The following is a 19,793-nucleotide window of genomic DNA, read 5'->3' as shown; positions in this document are numbered from 1 at the left end:
ACTTCACACTCCCTCTCCTCCTCTGGCTCAGCCACAATGAGAAGACTGGGAAATTTCAATTCCGCTTAAGCCAGGGTGGCAAACCTTTGTCCCATGGATCTAATTAGCTGATCAGACGGTTGTCATGGCTTGCCTAGCTCCATGGCACTTTAACGTATGCATATACGAGCCCGCTAGATCAGGCCAGTGGCCCTAGAGTTCCCTACATTGATGGGTAACAGGAAGCCTTGATTAAAAGCAGAAATACTTCTGATCTCCTCCTTGTGGCCACCCCAAAGGAGACAGGAGGGCACAATCCTGAGGCTCATTCCCATATCTCCAAACCAGCAGTGGGGAACCTGTAGCCCTCCCAATGTTGTTGCAACTTCCATCAGCCCAAGCCACCACAGCCAGTTGTTAGGGATGATGGGAGCTGTAGTCCAGTAATATTTACTTCATTCCTACTGATGGGTAGAAGCTAAATTGTAGCTTTTACCCATCATCTGCATGGATTTGCTAACTGAGCCCTCAGTGCTAAGAACTGTTAATTTCCCACCTTCCCCTTGCCCCCTACAATCAGGAAATGTGGAGCCATGTGGCATAACAGATGTATCCAGAAGACACATTAATATTAATAAATCCAGAAACATTACAGATCCCTAACCCAGCTTATTAAGACATAACGGAATAATCATTCCATATATAAACATGAATCAAAGCTGAATAACCATTCATCCTTTCTGCTACAATGTGCCAAGTAACAAGTTGTATAAAGAAAATCAATGGCATCTAGAGTGGAAGCAACAGGGATAACTGGTGTTGTGTTTGCTGTCTAGGTACTTTGTTTATTGTGTGGTATATATACATCTATAAAAAAAACAAAACCAAGTTTCTTAGCAAAGTTGCCACTATTCAGCTACTGTACTTCAACTAGCCATGGCAAACATATTTCAGACAAAATGCAGCAAATCTGTTTTGACAGTCCAGTGTGAAAAAATTCAGCGCCTCATATTGTTGTTGACTATCTTCTGACTGGGGTAAATGATGGCGTAAAAGTGCTGAAAGTTATGTTGAAAAGACTGGAACAGTTCTCCCTTTGGGAAGTACATGTTTGGTTTGTTGCTATTGTATGAAATCATGTGGAACCCTTGTGCTGAGTGTAATATGTGACAATTGCAGAAATGAGATTTTGCTCCCCCCATACGTAATGTCCACAATGCCAATCCCAGCATGGGATGTATTCAGCTAAGTCCTACTCACAATAGACCCACTGAAATTAATGAACCTAAGTGAATCATGTCTATTAAATTCCATGAGTCTACTATGAGTAGGACTAGCACTGAATGCCACCCCATATGTACATGCATAATGATGTCATCTAACCCAACAACCCAAGTATGTTCTACCGCCTGTCAGAGGCAGTATGACTCTGAATACCAGTTGCTTGGAATCACAAGTGGGGAAAGTACTGCTCTGCTCAGGTCCTGCTTCCCACAGGCATCTGGTTGACCACTGTGAGATTTTTCAGCCTGATCCAGCAGGGCTCTTCTTATATTGTTAAATGTGTGATGGTGACACTGCCCTAACCAAGTGTTCCCCCCTCACAGGGTTTCTAATGCATGAGGTGGGGGGAGAGCAAGGATGCACTTAAAAGACCCCAGCCTCCATCAAAATCCCAATGCCCCTCTTTGTTCTTTCATGCTTTGGGGCTCAGGGTCTACAATGGGGAGCCTCCCCTGCTGGTGGAGCCTCCCTGCACTTTTAAGAATCCTGATCTAAAGCTAAACCATGTTTATTTGTCAACTCATATCAGCACAGCAACCCTTTCCATAGCTAATTGAAGACTGCTCAGTTATTATTCAATATAATAGAAAAACATCCTAGTTTTACAACTAGACATTTCACAACACCAAAAAACAAGATGAGAAAAATTGCGATGTGGAAATACAGAGTGAGATTATCAACTTCGACACACAAAAGACCCAATCCCAGTATTTTATTGGAAGCAAAAGCAGTTGAAGACTGCAAATATATAGTAGTACAACAGGAAGTGCCACCTATCAATGTATGTCTGACTTCTAGGAATGTTACAATGCAGAAAAAAGGGAGGTACCAAAATACCATGGCAACAAATATAGTCTGAATGCCCAGATGGAGAGATTAGATGGGCAGATACGAGGTAAGAAAGTAGAACAGCCTGGTTTAGAAACTCCATGGCTCTGTAAATGCTACAGAACCTGCATATGTGCTAGAGGTTTCCTTCCTTTCAGCCTGGATTGCAAATATTTCTCTAAGGCAAAGGGTTAATCAGTTATCTTCATCCTTTCCAAACCCAAGACCCACCATTAGTGGACATTAAGATCTTCAGTGGAGGGCCTCCCTGCAGGTGCCTCTCCCACCACCACCATCAGAGGCCAGATGGATTTGCTTCCAGATTTCTCGGTGGTGTCACCCCAGTTGTGGAATGCTCCAGAAGGGTTTGGCTGATGCCTATTTCAGTGTCAAGCAGAGACCTTTTATTTTCTCAAGCTTTTTAGATCCAATTTTAATCTTTCTGACTTTTATGCTGCTTTTGTAATTTTATAGCTTTTATGTAATTTTATTGATTTGTTTCTACATTTTGTTTTATTCTTTTTGCAAACTGTCAAATACATTTGGTGACCCTCTTCTTAATTTTTAACCATATCTGTATGGTGATAGTGCTGCTGTTTGGACTCACCTTAGGTCAGGCTACAACTAAGTAGTGAAGGGTTAGGTAGCCAATGTGGGGCCCTGTAGATGTTCAACTGAAACTCCCATCAGCCTCCACCCAGCATGGCCAATGGTCAGGAATGAGGAGAGTTGTAGTCCAACTACAGCTGTGGCTACCCCTGCATGCAGTAGTGGGTTCTAATCCACGAGTGGAAGGTCAACAGGTTACATAACATATTCCCACAGTGCTGAGCTAGTTTGCATACGCATTTTCATCACCTATCTGCAGCATCAAATGATGCCTTGGTTGAATGAGCCCTTACAGCTTAAACACTAGGTATAGAACTTTCATATCACAATGCTTTTCAATGGAGTCAATAATTATATGTCATCAAGTACATACAGTTTTGGTACTGAAAACATTGTAAGGGAAATATGACATTTATACCTTCAAACTTCCATCCACTGATATTTGATCAATTTTTCTCCAAAAGATTGGACCACATCACACATTATATTTTTAAGTGTACACTATCAGTGGTTAAGGTGTTGGACTATGACCTGGGAGACCAGGGTTCGAATCCCCACACAGCCATGAAGCTTCCTGGGTGACCTTGGGCCAGTCACTGCCTCTCAGCCTCAGAGGAAGACAATGGTAAACCCCCTCTGAATACCGCTTACCATGAAAACCCTATTCATAGGGTCACCATAAGTCGGGATCGACTTGAAGGCAGTCCATTTCCATTTTCACTTATCATATTTTAAGTGTATACCTTGAAATGGAGGTGTGGATGTGGTTTCAGCCCAAAGGCCCATCTAGGCCATCATTCCCAGAATGGCCAACCAGATGGGGCAAACACATGCATCATATAGGCACACTCATAAATGGAACCATGATTGACTTCCGTTCCCTGTTCAACGTACAAGGACTGACCTCTGTATAATGTATGAAAACGCCCTCAGGTTCAAGGTCAGGTTTCTCAGGGTTAACCAATGTGGTAACCTCCAGATGTAAACTACGATTCCCATCAGCCAGTTTGGCCAATGGTCAGAAACAATGGGACTTGTAGTCCCAAACCTCTGGAAAACACCGTGTTGGTTACCTCTCTCTTAGACACTGCTAAAGCTCATTCAGAAATTATTTCCTATCCCACCTCCGAAGCCAATGAAATCATACCCGCCCTGGTGCCTCCTTTCTCCACAAGCCGGCGCAGTCCTTTCTTCTTAAGGATGACACTGCTGCCAATCAAGAAGCTGGAGAAGATGGCCAAGGCCAAGCCAATATAGAAGCCATATTTGTCTTCTATCCGTACCATCCAGTTGGTGTGTAAAGTGAAATTCTTGTGGGATGAGACTGTTGAGCTGACATCCCCAACAACCTGGCAGACAGTCTGACCAGAGAGGCAAGCCAGAGCAATCAATGAACCTGGGAAGACAAGAAGATGGGGGTGAAAATTACAGTCTTAACTGGATAGTAACTTTCCTGTCTCTATGTTATATACTACCCCTCAAAACATGTCATTTCTAAGGTACTTTGCTTCTTCCTAAAAGCATTAAGAAAACCCTGCTGGATAAGGCCAACAACCCATCACAGTACAGTATTCTGTTCTCAATGGCCTACCAGATACCTGTGGAGAGCAGGAACTGAGCACAACAGCACTCTTTCCAGTTGCAATTCCCAACAGTGGAGGTACAACATAGACGTCATGGCTAGCGCCATTAATGACTTTATTTGTCAATCCTCCATTTATTTTTATTTCTGCATCTTCAGATATTTCTTTACAACCTCGCGTGATTAAAACCTCTTGTGTTTTGAACAATTGCAAAGTTAGGAATGTGAAAAATGATGGCATCCAGAATACGGCTTCAGAAAATGCAACAATCATCCCAGTGTTTCTCCTTTCTGCCTCGTGTTCTAAAATTCCACTCATCATTTTATTTTAGTTTCCTGGCTGGGCTTTAAATATATTTTAATGAAGTACCATTTGCACATTGTCCAATCATATAATAAACAGTGCATGCTTTAGGCATTGGTTGTGATATAACGTCAAGCATCTTAACACACACACTAGAGTTGGCACCTTTGTGGTGGAAAAGCTCCTGCGGTACAAATTCAACAGGTAAAAGCTTTCTCATCATTATCTCTCTCTTGGGGAAACTGTGACCTGTTGACTTCCTGACTGTTAGGAGGCTCTTATTTATTTATTTATAAAAGTATTTATATACCACCCTCTTGCAAAACATCAGGGTGGTGTACAGCACATAAAAACATTTAAAAGCAATACAAAACAATCATTAACATGACCGGCTACTCAAATGATATTTAAAATATCACTTTCCTCTTTCAACAAACCTTTTAAGTTGAGACCTATCCCAGTCTGCATCCGTGTTAGAATTGCTTAACATGTTTTTTTAATAATGTTTTTAACCCTTTTTAAAAATACTTTTTGAAAGGATTTTTTAAAAATGTTTTTAACGGTTTGTTTTAATGTATTTTAAGGTCTGTTTTTATGATGTTTTAAAGTGTTTTTAGTGCTTCTGTTTGCTGCCCTGGGTTCCTGCTCGAAGGAAGGGCAAGATGTAAATCAAATAATAAATAAATAAATAAATAAAACAGCTGCACAGGCCTGTTCGCACAAAAAAGTCTTCAAGAGACACCTAAAAGTGAGAAGCAAGGAAGCGGCCTGACTCTCTGCTGGAAGTGTGTTCCACAGTATGGGACCAGTGACACTAAATGCACAACTTCAGGTTGAGGCTAGTTGGGTGTCTGTAACACAGGGGGCAACTAACAGCACTCCTCCATCTGATCTCAGTGACTAGGCTGGGATCATAGAATAGTAGAGTTGGAAGGGGCCGATAAGGCCATCACATCCAACCGTCTGCTCAGTGCAAGAATCCAAGGGATCAGGTGGTTCTAGAGGTATCCTGCACCCAAGTTAGGGTTTTGTATATCAATACAAGAGACTTGAACCTGGACCAGCAGGACATGGGCAGCCAGTGTAGATGTTTAAGGAAAGGTGTCACCTGCTGTCAGAATTCTGCACCAGCTGGAGCTTCTGGACCAGACGCAAGGACAGCCCCACACAGCACACTGCAGTAATCCAGTCTCAAGGTTACCAATGCATGGACTACAGCTGCCATGTTACCCCAATCCAGATACAGCCATAGCTGGCATACCAGGAACACTCTCACACACATGCACTGTAAAGGCAGCATCCTCATCCAATCATTTAGCAAGTTTTGGTCTGTACTCCTCAGTTACTCAAGAATAATTCTATTGACTCAGACAGCAATTTGACTACTTATTCCAAATGTATGCATTAACACAACTGGAAGCATCATTTTGAAAAAGCTTACACAATCACATTAAAAGCTGTAGCAGATAATCAGACCAAAGCCTCATCTTTAGTGTTGCAACCTCTTTTTCTAACAGAACTTTGAAGGTAGGTGCCATTAGAAGAGCATGGAGATAGAAAATTCAATAGGCATAGATTTTCTGTCATGGAGATGAAAAAAAGGAATTGGCGTCTGTTACATTTCTAACCATCGAGGCAAAGACAGCTTTCTCAGAAGAGAAGGCAACCTTGTCCTTCCTGTAGAGGCAGATGAGCAGGATTACAATCTCTTGTCACAATTCAGATACTGCGCTTTCAGCCTTTGCACAGCAGTAGGAAATTCAACCAGACAAGCTGGGAAAGAGGAACCTGCTGGGTTTCCCTCTGTCATACAAGTGTTAAAAGGTACAGAGACTCTGTTAGAAATAAAGAACAAGCTCAACAGAACCTCACTGAGAGCTGACTGCAGAAGTATACAGTTGGGATAGCTCATTTGGGGCCCTCGAGATGTTGCTAGACTCCAACTCCTATCAGCCCCTGCCAGCATGGCCTGTGTGAGTGATGTGAGTAGTTGGATGGGAGGAAAGGAGTGTGAAGTGGAGGGTTGAGCCATCATGTGCTGGGGTGCAGCATCAGCACAGATGGGAGGGTCACAGTAATCCATTCTTTTCCATCTCCCTCGCCTGGAGAACTTTCTGCTCTGGAATAGACTCTAAGGGCTTGCTCCTGGTGTTGGACTGCAGAGACAGATCAGGGATGCTTCTTATCTAATGCCCACCCTACTGCCCTGACTGAGGTGGTCTCAAGGATGGTACTAAAAAATTCCAACACTGGAGGATTCCAACATCCATACTGAGGTCCCAGTGAATGGACCAGCTTGGGACTTCACAGCCTCCATGACATCCATGGGCTGTCTCAGTATGTCATCAGCCCAATACCTAAGATAGGGAATTCCCCTAGATTTAGTCTTTGCCTCAGGGCATGAGTAGGCAACCTTTTCTGTCTGGCTTCTCTCTCCACCCCTTGGTGGGCCCTGCCCACCTGTCAAACTGTGCTTTAAAGCCCCAACTGGACTGTTTGACAGCCCTTTGAAAGCAGTTGTGCCCCTCATTCAAGGAGGTTTCCATTGAACAATAAGCTCTTCCCCCTCTTTGTGCAAGGTATGGTTGGGAGTGTGCCTTGCTCCAACAAAGGAACAATCGGGAGCCCTCTTTAAACTCCTGATTTTCATTTGAAGCCACGCCCTGACCCACCCCACACCTGACATCAGATGTACGGCGGGTGAGCATGGCTTCCCCAAAATAGTGTGACGAGCCAAATAGGAAGGCCTGGTAGGCCAAGTTTGGTTTCTCACTCCTGTTTAGGACATGAGAAGGATGGCATCGGAAGTGGTGAGGGTTTGCAAATAACAGGCATGGTTGGACCACCTCTGTTGAGGTTTGGGGAACTGGTCATCCCCTGGAGTTGTATGGAATCTGGGAGATTCTTGAATGCTCTGGGGCAGCATTTCCCAACCTTTGGGTCCCCAGATGTTGCTTCTGTAATCCCTGCCTCTTGCTGCCCTGACTGAAAGGAATGGTAGGAGTTGTAGGGAGTGTACCTTCTCAAACCACGCTTGTCTTCCTGCTTTGTGGTTGCCAGGTACAGCTTCCTTTTTTCCTTGGACAAGACCTCCTTCAGGGTCTTGTTGCTAAACAGCTTACCTCCAGCGAATGGTTTGGTTGTGAGGTTGGCCTCTGCTGTGTTGTCTGCATCCCAGTGTTTTAGCCAGAGTGTGTGGCGTGCCACGATGCTGGCAGCCATGGATATGGCTGTGAATTGAGAGGCATCTAATGTGGTGTCAGCAATGAAGGCGGCTGTCTTACGGAGTTTTAGAAGTGACTTTCTGACCCACTCTGGGTCCTGGTTGGGATTATCCAGTAGCTCGTCCAGCCAGACCAGAGTGGCCCTGGCAAAGGCTGAGGTGGTGTTGGCAGCTCTAAAGGAAATGGCATTTGCCTTGTGAGCCCTCTGCAGGGCGTAGTCCAGCTGGCACTCCATGGGGTCCCTGAGGTGTGTTTCTTGACACAAGGCTAAGGACTGGACTGTCCACAGTTGGGACTTGTAGAAGCTCCATGAAGTCTGTTTCAATGGAGTAGAAACCTGTTGTCCTGTGCCATTCTACTATGAGAATGTAGAGGTGCGCTCCATTCTGCTAGAACATTCTTGCAAACTGGGCCTAGCATTGGTGCTGTAGTGCTGGGTAAGGGCTGTTCCTTCTCCACTTCCACTGAGGCACCTTTGTCTGTCCCTGGGTTCTCTGCTCCTATGGCGACCCAAACTCTTTTCAGGAGAAGGTAATTGGAGACCTGAAATAGTCGCTGTGGGGGCAGCCCCGGCATCTCTACCTCTGAGTCTGTGCTCCAATCCACCCTCAGAGAAATCCTGATCCGACGAGGGATATGCATCCTCGTAGGGCTCCCCTCACGGTCTGCCTCTCAACGTGTTGAAAGGACTTGGAAGTAACTCCTCTGAGGAGTGTGGGGGCTCCACTATATGGTTAGTCTTGTGCTTGGCCTTTCATCCCCTAATGGTGCTAGTGCTGGTAGGGTGGTTGGCTGTGCAGAGCTGGTGCCCCCGGCTAATGACCCAAATACAGCCCCCTTGAGTCTTTCTATCACTGATCCCAGAACTCCAACAGGGCTTCCTGGCTCAAAGTTGACTGGCTTGATGATTGTGTTGAGCAGGCTGTTTGATGGGATATTCCACTGGACTCATCATCTGAAGCCTCTGAGATTGCTGGGTTGGCTGCTTTCTGCCCTGCTGAACCCGGGTCCTCAAGAAGCTGCTCCCTCTCAGACATGGGTCCTTACACCTGCTCCTCAAGGCTCATGTACCTGGCCCTACATGCGGCCTGGCTGGATGGTCCCTTCTCTCGTATCTTCCTGGCCTTCTTGGCCTTGGGAGTCTGCCCACATCCTGTTGGTTGGCAGGTCTGAGGGGTGCCCTGTTTGATTTAGGGAAGGCTATGGGCCACATTATTATGCTTAGCTTGACCAACTGGCAAGAAGAGCTGCTCAGGGTTGTCTTGCTTTGTTGCCATATGTGTTGGCTATGAAGGCTTGCTCTGCCTGCTGCCGCGTTTGGTGAGAGAGGAGAGCATAAAGGTCCGGGTTGTAGCCAGATAACTGTCCTCTATGGGACTCTGTCTTCTCTGCAGCCTCTCCAAGTAGGAGGGTGAGAAGGGCAGAAGGGCAAGGTGGTAGGGAGTATAGAATCCCCCCTAAAGGAGAGTAGTGCGAGTATCAGCAATGATAGTGGTAGCTTGGAAAAGTTACTTTTTTGAACTACAACTCCCATCAGCCCCAGCCAGCACTGGCTGGGGCTGATGGGAGTTGTAGTTCAAAAAAGTAACTTTTCCAAGCTCTGGGTAGTAGTAGCAGTAATAATAATAATAATAATATTTATGGTGGGCCAGGAAGGAGCACTGTGGCCACTGGCTCTCTAGATGACCTGGGAGAGAGGTCCCTGTGCCAGGAAAAAATCCCCTCCCACAAGAAGAGCCAGGACAAAAGGAGGGGATGGGTAGACCTGCTACCTGAGTCACGCAGGTAAGAGGAAAAAAGAACCAGCAAATATATATATATATATATATATATATATATATATAAACATAATTCTGATTAACCAAACAGAGGTTTTTATTGTATTAACAAAACGTTTCAGCTTCCGCCTTCATCAACTGCTAACATACAAATGCTGTTACCAAGGTGGCAGTTATAGAGCTCTGAGGATGGAATGCTCAGAGGGGCTTCATTTGCAGAAGCTAAGTAGTGGTGGTACTGTCCTCCAGGTTCAGGCCATGTGGTGCCAATGTGTCCAGAGAGTATATCCAAAAGTTCTCCATTTTAGTCAGTGCTGCTGGATCTGCTGGCATCTCTATCGCTTCATTCTGTTTGGTTAATCACAATTATGTTCAAATATATTTTTAGGTGATTAATGGAATCCTTACAGGGATCCAGAGCAAGCTTGAGTGAAGTTCTGTTTGTTGTTTTCAAAACTGTCTCTATATATATAAAGCTGATTATTGCCCCTGATGGGGGTGCATGATACCCATGTGCCTGCTAATGCTATGCCCAGAGAATAATCCTGTGTGGGCTTGCTCCTTACTGCAGGAGCAACAACGCTGGTGAGGTTGAGGGGAGGAAGCAGTCAGGGGGCAGCCAGCAGCGGGAATGAAGCGTGGCCGGCTAAGGTAGGATGGGGAGGAAGTAAAAAACTGCCCAGCAAAGAAGGAAAAAACTGCCCTGCTAAGGGGGAAGGTAAAAGTGGCAGCTATTTCACACCACAGGAAGTCCTCCCGGGGACAGAGGGAGGCAGACGACCTGGTCAGACTAAAATGGAGGTCACGCCTCCATGCCCCTGCTCTGTGCTGTGGAAAAAGGGACAACGAGCTAAGAAGGGGGCAAGATTCCCTGAAAGGGAAGAAGCGTTGAAGGGACCCAATGGTGTCCAGAAGTGAGGAAAGTGGAAGTTGAGGGAGCTCCCCAATCCCACCACAAGCGATAGACTAGAAGGGAAAGGATCCCCCCTCCTTTTAAGTCTATAAAGCTATTGCAGTAAAGCTAGGAGAAAACAAGGTAAGAGAAAAACAGAAAGGGTAATTAACTCACACAGTCTAGGAAAGTGGGAGTAAGGACTGAGACATCTGCCTTGAACCAGGACAGGAAATGAACTGGGCTCTGCAAGCCAGCAACGCCTAACTACTTCCTCAAAGCTGCAAGCTTCAGTGCATTTCCTGTCCTTGGACAGCAGACTAATACCCAGGTGATGTACTGGCAGCCAGGGAAAATGGAATTTACTGCACAAGATCAGCAGTGAAGAAACTCAGTTCCATGGGCCGAACGTGGCCCTCCAGGGCTCTCTATCTGGCCTTCAGAATGCTTCCCAGGCCGCAGCCCTTCCCAGGAGACACCCTTCAAGAGCCCTGCTCTGTGCCCTCCTTAAGTGCGTTTGCTTGGCTGGAATGTGCCCTTGAACTGTGACATGTCTCTCGCTGGCCTGGATAAAGGACAGAGTGATGTGTGGCCGGTGACGCTGGATGCAGAAACCCCTGATAAAGGGATGGTGTAAAAGCCGGAATGGGCCCTTTATAAAAGAAATTGATGCCAAAAACGCTGGGATGTGTTAGAGACACTTGAGAACAACATTTAGGAACAAAAACCATTCCAGTAGGATTTTTATTAACCCTTTAACAACCAAAATGTCCCCCGGAACGGAATGAAACAGCCTGGAACGGCGACTTCCCAGTGAGCCAGACCTCCCAAATTCACCAGTCTCACATGACTACATGGGATTCATGCAATAAGACACAAAACTTCCACGAAAACCACATTCCGATACCCATTCCGGGCTATAATACGCTTTTACGTAAAACAGCCCGGAACGGCAACTTCCCGGTCAGCCAGACCCACCAAATTCACCAGTCCCACATGACTACATGGGATTCATGCAATAAGACACAAAACTTCCACATAAGCCACGTTCCATGCAATAATACATCTTTCTGAACAGAGCCCAGAACAACATCTGAACCAGCCAAGTCAATCAAATGCACCAGTCATGCATAACTGTATGAGTCAATGCTCTGGGCCACAAGCTTTCACAGCAACCACTTTCACTTGGTGAAAATGTGCTCCAATTGTTTTCAATGGTATATAGCCAAATATAACTTCAGTTAATTTAACAACAGAGACAAATTTCATTTGATGTCAAATTTAAATTGGTACTGCTGAAAGTTAAGGGCACACTTCTGTATTTTTGTGAATACTTTGATTCTCTTATGTTACTGTAATATATATTAAAGATGACCTTTCATTCCAATGAGCAGTAGCGTTTATTTATAAATTATACAGTCATCTACACAAAACATCCTGAATAAAATGTTGATAGTATGCAAATTTAACTGCAAAACAAATTGTTCCAATAAATATTATTACTTAGTTGGCAGCTCTAGTAATGATTAATGAAATATGTATGTGAAAACAATATAGTACATTGTTGTTTTTCTTTCCTAGCAAGGTTTTTGTAGTAAGCTATACTAGTATTGAATGCAACTACAGATAGCTTTTGGTGCTAGAGAATAGCTGTTTACTCTTCTTCCCACTAGGAGCACTATAAGATCTGTTGGTCTCTGCAGAGACAGGATGATCCCTTCTTTTTTCAGACCAAAAAGGCAGCAGCCCAGGTATGCTATATTTATACTGTGGAGGTGGCTCAGTGGCAGCAAGTAGTGTCTTCTCTCATTACCTACAGAATGGGTATCGGAATGTGGTTTTCGTGGAAGTTTTATGTCTTATTGCATGAATCCCATGTAGTCATGTGGGACTGGTGAATTTGGGAAGTCTGGCTCACTGGGAAGTTGCCGTTCCGGGCTGTTTCACGTAAAGCGTATTATAGCCCGGAACAGGTATTGGAACGTGGTTTTCATGGAAGTTTTGTGTCTTATTGCATGAATCCCATGTAGTCATGTGGGACTGGTGAATTTGGTGGGTCTGGCTCACTGGGATGTCGCCGTTCCGGGCTGCTTTACGTAAAAGTGTATTATAGCCTGGAACGGGTATCGGAACGTGGTTTTCATGGAAGTTTTGTGTCTTATTGCATGAATCCCATGTAGTCATGTGGGACTGGTGAATTTGGGAGGTCTGGCTCACTGGGAAGTCGCTGTTCCAGGCTGTTTCATTCCGTTCCGGAGGGCATTTTGGTTGTTAAAGGGTTAATAAAATCCTATCGGAATGGTTTTTGTTCCTAAATGTTGTTCTCAAGTGTCTCTAACACATCCCAGTGTTTTTGGCATCAATTTCTTTTATAAAGGGCCCGTTCCGGCCTGTTCCGTTCCAGCTTTTACACCGTCCCGACTTTTCTTCTACAAAGGTAGGACTCACACCTGTTCCTCCACACCCGTTTGCCTCTGGGCCTGCCCACTGCTGACTTGTGACTCCCAGAAGGTTGCACACGAGGAAATGCTGCCCTTGGGCTCCAAAAGGTTCGCCACCCCACCCCTGGCTAGATATATTACCAGGAAAAAGAGAAATATTTGGATCGCTGAATTGAAACACACGCAGTCCACCCACCCACCCCAGCACATATATACAGACTGTTGTGCAAATGAAACATGTAGTTTGTTTTTAACTATAATCAACACAGACACAAATCAAGTTTCATCAGTTAAAATACCTATCAACAGCCACATCTACGGTGTCAGCCAGTGTAGGCAGGGAAACTGATGAGCCTCCGTGGTTCCCAGACTCCCGACACACCTAAGACACTAATCTATTTACATCAGGTGTTACAAGGCAGGGGAGACAGTTCTACCTGCTGCATTTTTTAAAAATCTCTTGGTTACTATCAACACTCTACTTTGATGAGTGGCTAAATATGGGATTGCTGAAGGCTGAGGCGCAGAGTGCAAGCCTCACAACTCAAATAAGAATTAGGAGAGGCTAGATAAAGATTTCTAAAGGTAAACAGTGGCCAAAGTGCTTGACAGCATTGATCTCCATGCAGTGCACAAACGGGTTGTGCTCTGCCCTCTTGCACAAGGGAGAAAGAAGAAGAGGGGGGCGCTATTAAAACTTGTCCAGATTTTTTTGGTTGAACTATGCAAAGCACATGACTGGAATACTTTGTGGATGACCCAACTCTGGATTCGGACAGTCTGATACATGAACCATCACAAGTAAATCAGGAGGCAAAATGTTTTATAAGGTTACCAGCTGATCCTTCTCCCCCAAATGAAATAGCCTGCCCTGCTCTTGTGCTTTTAACAAGAGTATGAAATCAGCAGGTGACACTTTTAATGGCACAGAGATAAGCGCATCACCTGCTAACAGCTGCCCCCACCATCAGAAATAGTGGGTGGCTACAAGAAAGGTTCATAAAGGTTGCATCTCTGCTATGGAAATAATGGACCTGGGAGGTTCACTTGGTATCCTATCCTCTGACTTTCAGGATATACGTGATAACCTGCTTATTTCAAAATAATTTAATAATTTCAAACAACAACAACTGGAATCCTTTGTCTTTAACTCCTTCCTCTTATTCTTTGTTTTCTACATGGTACTTTGTTGCAAATTACTCAAAGAAATTTGCTATGGAGTTGTACATATGTTTATTAAATAGATACAACAATTCTTCAAAAGCACCAGGAGCTCTAACCAAAAACAAAATGTTGGCAACCCTAACCCTAGACTTTAGAGTTAAAGGAAATGGTGTGTACCCATTTGTTAGAGGTGTTTATGCATAGAATGAGTAGGAAATATCAAATACCTATCGTCAGATACAACAGGGTAAAAATGTAACTATGCTACAAATACAATAATGCATATATGGGGTGGCATTTAGACACTGGCACCTTGCCTGGCACAGACTGGTCTTTGTGAGCCTGAAAACAAACAGTGAATTCTTATCTCCATCATACACACAATGCCCTAATGTCATGTAGACTTTTCCTTCCTCGCTGATTGACAAGAATACCAACATCCTTAAAAGCACACGAAAGGAGAAGGGTAAGGATGGAGGCCGGATACAAGCACACTGATTTATTTGCTCAGATTCCTCCTATGTTCTCTGAGAGGAAATTCTTAGAGCACCACTACATTTCATAGGCCTTTACAACATGAGTGAAAAGGGATCTGGGACACATCTTAGGTCTGGTCTATACATGATGCAGAAGGAGGTGGTGATGGGGGTAGAAGACTCTGTAGAATAGACTGTATAATTTAAGATTGTGGGTACGGGAATCAGAATGTTTCAGTATTCCCCTAAGTAAAAAGAACTCTAGTCCAAAAACTAGCATAGCAGGGAATCTGCTGGGATACCATTTTCCTCCCTGTTGTGTTACTTTTTAAGTTGAGTACATTAAAAAGGTAAAGGTGTCCCCACACTTGTAGTGTGAGTTTTTTCCGACTCTTAGGGTGACGTCTTGCGACGTTTACTAGGCAGACCATATATATGGGGTGGGATTGCCAGCTCCGTCCCCGGCCTTTCTTTACCCCCCCCCCCAGCATATGCCGGGTACTCATTTTACCGACCACGGATGGATGGAAGGCTGAGTGGTCCTCGACCCCTTTTACCGGAGATTCTACTTCCTCCTTTCGTTGGAATCGAACTCTGGCCATGAGCGGAGCTTCGGCTGCGTTACCACCGCTTACCACTCTGCGCCACGGAGGAGTACATTGGAAAGCACTAAAAAAAGGACACCCCACCTACAGCATGAAGTGGTATAGTCTGCTCTTGCACCATGGGATTCTACCACCTGAATCTACAATATACGTAGATCAGGTAAAGGTAAACATACAAATGTGTAGTTTAGGCCACATTCACACTACATATTTATTCCACTATTATTCCACTTTAAACAGTCACGGCTTAAGATGCTGCGAATGGTAATAAGACTCCTATTCTCCTCACAGAGTTATAATTTCCAGAGTGGTTTACCTATCAGTCCCTCTTCCGAGAACTCTGGGAATTGTAATTCTGCAAGGGGAATACGGGTCCCCTAATGACTCTCAGCATCCTTCACAAACTACCCTTCCCAGGAATCTTTGGGGGAAGCCAGGACTGTTTAAAGTGGAATAATAGTGGAATAAATGTATGGTGTGAATGTAGCCTAGGAAGTACAACTTTCAGCACAATCCACAACACATTTAGTCACAAGTAAATATCATTTTCAATAGGACTTACTCCCTTTTAGGTTTGTTGACACTGATTGATTTATCTGAAGCATTTTAAACTGTTCTTCAGCCAAAAAAGGTTCCTAGCACACCTTACAAATATCAATAATTCAAACAAAAATCACTCATCTCTTTACACCTCTGTCATGTTTAGGAAGGCATCCCTGCAGAATACTTCAATGCCTGTGCCACATAAGAGCAAACATCTGGAACAATTCCCAGTCAAAAATGCATGGAGTGAATTCTGGTCTTGAAAAGTGATGTCTTTACTAGAGAAGCCAATGACAGAATTTTAACAAAGGTCCATGAGATCCATTCCTGCCTCACTTTGTGGCCTTGCAATACAGACTCTTATCATTATAAAAAGTTATCAAAGCTGTTGCTAGTCTGGTCTGCCTTGCTGCATGGGAAAAATGACAACATTTGGAATGATAGATACAAAGAAATCTACTTCTGGATCTTTTGATCCCATTTCTGTAATGCCTGAGGGCCAAGAGTCACAAGCCAATTAAACCACATTCATCAGAACAGGAGCCAAGCTCATCTGTAGAAGGCTAATTTGGAGACTATTGAGTCATGTGCTACTATATTCTACAGCCTATTTCATTAGAAGCCTATGACAAAGTAGACTCTGGCTTATGAAAGCAAGTATTGTTTCTGATCCTACAAGGCTTTGTTCAAATATACTTAGGAAATTAAACAGCAGCTGGATTGCAGGAAAAGGCATTTCTATTACATTTACTTGTGAGTGAGTCAGTATTTCCTGCCTTTAAAAAAGGTTATTAGGGATTAGAAAGCCCTAATCTAAGCAGAAGCACATTAGTCGTAGGATTCACAAGACACTGGCATGGAATGGCCTTTCATCATCTCCACCACACCTTAATGCTCTTCCACTGCTCTCTTAACCCCATTCTGGAGTACTCAGACATAATTCCCAGCAGAGCTGGAATAACTTTGGACAAGGAAGCTATTATAGCTGAGCATGGTTGCGGGATGGCTTCAGGGGATCACCCCACTGGGCTTTTTCTGGTTTGTTAAAAACTTTCAGTTTATGGACATGATAACACTGGAGTAACTGCCCTTGGGGCTATAATGTTCCCTGGCTCCCATACCTTAATCTTTCCTTTGCCCCTTTACCTCCGGAATGGGGGAACCTTTGGCCCTCCAGATTCTACTAGACTGTAGCCCCCATCATCCCTGACCATTGGTCATGCTGGCTGGCCCAACTTCTTTAGTATTTCAGGGCACCACAGTCCACATGCCACCAGAGTTCTTGTTTTGTCTCTGGGCAATCTGGGGGGAAAGGACTCACAGGAGACACTCAGGTTGACAATTAAGAGAGATATGCCAGGGGTGGGGAACTTTTGCCCCTCCAGATTTTACTGAACTACAACTCCCATCATCCCTGGCCTGATGGGAGTTGTAGTACAGCAACATCTGGAGGGGCAAAGGTTTCCCATTCCTGAGACACACCATTAGTTCTAATTCGTTCTCACAATCCCCTAATAGTTACGTAATGTTCCTACCCTCAAATCTACTTGTAATACAGATCTGAGCGAAGTAGAAAACTGGAGTGATCTTGAGAAGGAGCCCTCTTGCAAAATGAATTTCTCCCTTTTGATCTCAGCATCGGCCTCTTCAGGCATACTTTGCACTATCGTGTGTTGTTTTGCGACACACAGGCAACCTGGGGGACAGGAGGACGTGGAGAAGGACAAGGCGCAGACTCCTGGGGAAAGGAAGGAAAAGAAAACGCCTCCTTCCGACCCCCCTCACCCCCCCCAACACACTCCTGGTTATGCAAAGCAGATCGCTCTCCGGACGGACAGACCCAAAGGGGGAAGTGGGGCAAGAGGTTCTGGGGGCCTTGCATATCTTCTGATCGTCCCTTTAAAAAAACAACAAGCGTGTCTCCCAGCAAAAGGGCCAAAGAGATTATTAATAGGACAGGTGGTTATAATTTGTCCGCCAGGCTGGGTTCTCTGGTTTGTTTCTTGAACGAGGCGGTACCGCGCCTGGTGGGCTTCTTTCCAGCCGCGGGGAATAGGAGGGAATGGAAAAGTCGCCCTACTCCTGGGAAGTGGAAACTGGCGAAGAGGAGTCACTCCCTCACAGTCACTCCGCATAAGCCCCCCCCCCCGGCTCTTCCTTCCAAGCCGATTTGGCGGCAAAGCGAGCGCGTTCACTCACCGTTGGCACAGCTCCTGTTCACCCACAGGGGCTCCAGTCGCTCCATGTACGCCTTCCTACCGAGGCTCCGCGGAGATCAGCGCATCCCCGGGCAGCAGACTGCAAAGACGACGCAGCTGTCGGAGCCGGGAGCGAAGGAGTGTGGTGGTGGTGTGTGTGACACCCGGATCGCCTCGTCCGCTGTGTTGCCGCCGATCTTCCCTACTGCTAGCGAAACCAACGAAATATTGTGTGGCAGCAGCACCTTCGAAGACTTTAACACATTTTTATTATGGCTTAATGCTCTGTTGGCTCTTCCCTTGGCGACGGAACGAAGACCAGTCTGGCCTCGCCCCAACCTGTGGGGAAATTGCCCTCGGCAAACAAAAACGGAGAAGCTGAAATCACACCTGCCCGAGCCGGATCCACCACTCCTCCTCTCCTCGTTTTCTCAATCTAGCGCTCAACCTACACAGCTAACTCGACCTACCGCCTCTAGCGAGAGGGGAGCGATGCAAGGCGAACCATGGCGCACGCCAGCTCGCTAGCTTGTACGTCCATAGAGGCCTATAAGTTTCGAAAGCGCGCCGTTTCTTCCCCTTGTGCTTGCACAAATCTGGCATGTGACTATAAATCCCTTAGCTAGGTGCCATATGTCGGATTTCCTTGTTTTATGGGGGCAACTTTTAATGTGGAAAAAGTGGTTCCAAAATGTGGGGTGCCAGACCAGAGTTCAACCCTGCCTGGAAATCACACTTCGTAACCTCACGCGTGTGTATGTATGTATGTTTTTGTGTGTGCTGTTAGAAGTTTGTTTAACTTGTAAGGCTTGCCTGGTACCTAAAGTGGAAAATCCTCAGAGCAAAAGCAGCAAATTAAAATGGGACGTTGATCTACAGGGCTTTGATGAAGAACCACTTTACACATATTTTCACTACAAGGATATAAGCTCAGAGCTGATTCACACATCCACGTTTATTCCTTGCCAGCTGCAATCTGACATGATGACTTGCAGGTGTGAATGGGCCATGATGACAAATATGATCAGCACAAAAAAAACTTTTGTATCACCTGAAGTCAATTCAAAGTTATTTCAGTTGATAAAGTTCACACTTGTGTCTAAGTGTAATGATTCGTAAGTCATCATATTTGGATGTGAATCAAATGCCATCAAATGTGAATCACACTTCAGTATAGAGGAAAGATGTGTTACATGCATGTGAAGAAGACTGTGCAAATGCCTCTTTGAATGTGTACTCATGGCCAAATAGACACTCACATGGGTGCCATTAATCTCAAATAGCGTCCACATATGATGTGGAATTAAGGAGTATGGACTTTCAGGAAGGAAGTATGATTTCTTGCATTGGGGAATATTTGTACCGAATATAAGGACTATGCTCATTGAAATCAGTGTGGCAAGTTAGCCATGACGATTTAATTTATTTTAGTTTGGATACATTGAAAGTAAGTTTAAGAAGTGTTCAGCAAGGAGATTTCCAGTTGGGCAAAATACTGCCAAATAGTCCAGGAGCATATTTATAAAAATCATGCCCCTTGGTAGAATTAGTGAAAAGAATGTGCAGTTGGGTTTATTTGATCAGAAGCTACCTGTAGGTACATAATTTCCATGGGGTAACTCTACAGTGTGTGATGTATAGTTTTGATGACATCAAGATGGCCACTGTATAAATTCACGAAATCATGAATATCTCTGTAAACAGTGGACATATTTTAATTTAAAATGTCTCATTTTAAAGATAAATCAGAACTACAGAATAACAATAATTTCCATGGTGTAATTGGTGTGTGAAGCATAATATTGATGTTGTCATCAAGATGATCGCCATTAAAGTTCACTAAATCATCAATATCTCCATAAGCTCCATAAGCAAGAAGTTCCTAA

At 44.7% G+C, this 19,793-nt stretch overlaps 1 protein-coding gene across 1 annotated transcript in view; it reads right to left on the bottom strand.

Moving 5' to 3' along the window:
* Positions 1-18,509, bottom strand: part of NIPAL4 (NIPA like domain containing 4) — a 29,661-nt gene extending 11,152 nt beyond the window's left edge. Inside the window, exons 1-2 of the mRNA XM_061617483.1 lie at positions 17,909-18,509; positions 3,848-4,096 (exon numbers count right to left, since the gene is read on the bottom strand). Of these exons, the coding sequence (XP_061473467.1) occupies positions 3,848-4,096; positions 17,909-17,954 (295 nt within the window). The 5' untranslated portion in view covers positions 17,955-18,509. The remainder of the gene's footprint in view (positions 1-3,847; positions 4,097-17,908) is intronic.
* Between the last annotated feature and the right edge of the window lie 1,284 nt (positions 18,510-19,793).

The sequence above is a fragment of the Rhineura floridana genome, chromosome 3, assembly GCF_030035675.1.
Source record: "Rhineura floridana isolate rRhiFlo1 chromosome 3, rRhiFlo1.hap2, whole genome shotgun sequence".
Taxonomy (NCBI): Eukaryota; Metazoa; Chordata; class Lepidosauria; order Squamata; family Rhineuridae; genus Rhineura; species Rhineura floridana.
This window is presented reverse-complemented; position numbering and strand designations above follow the sequence as displayed.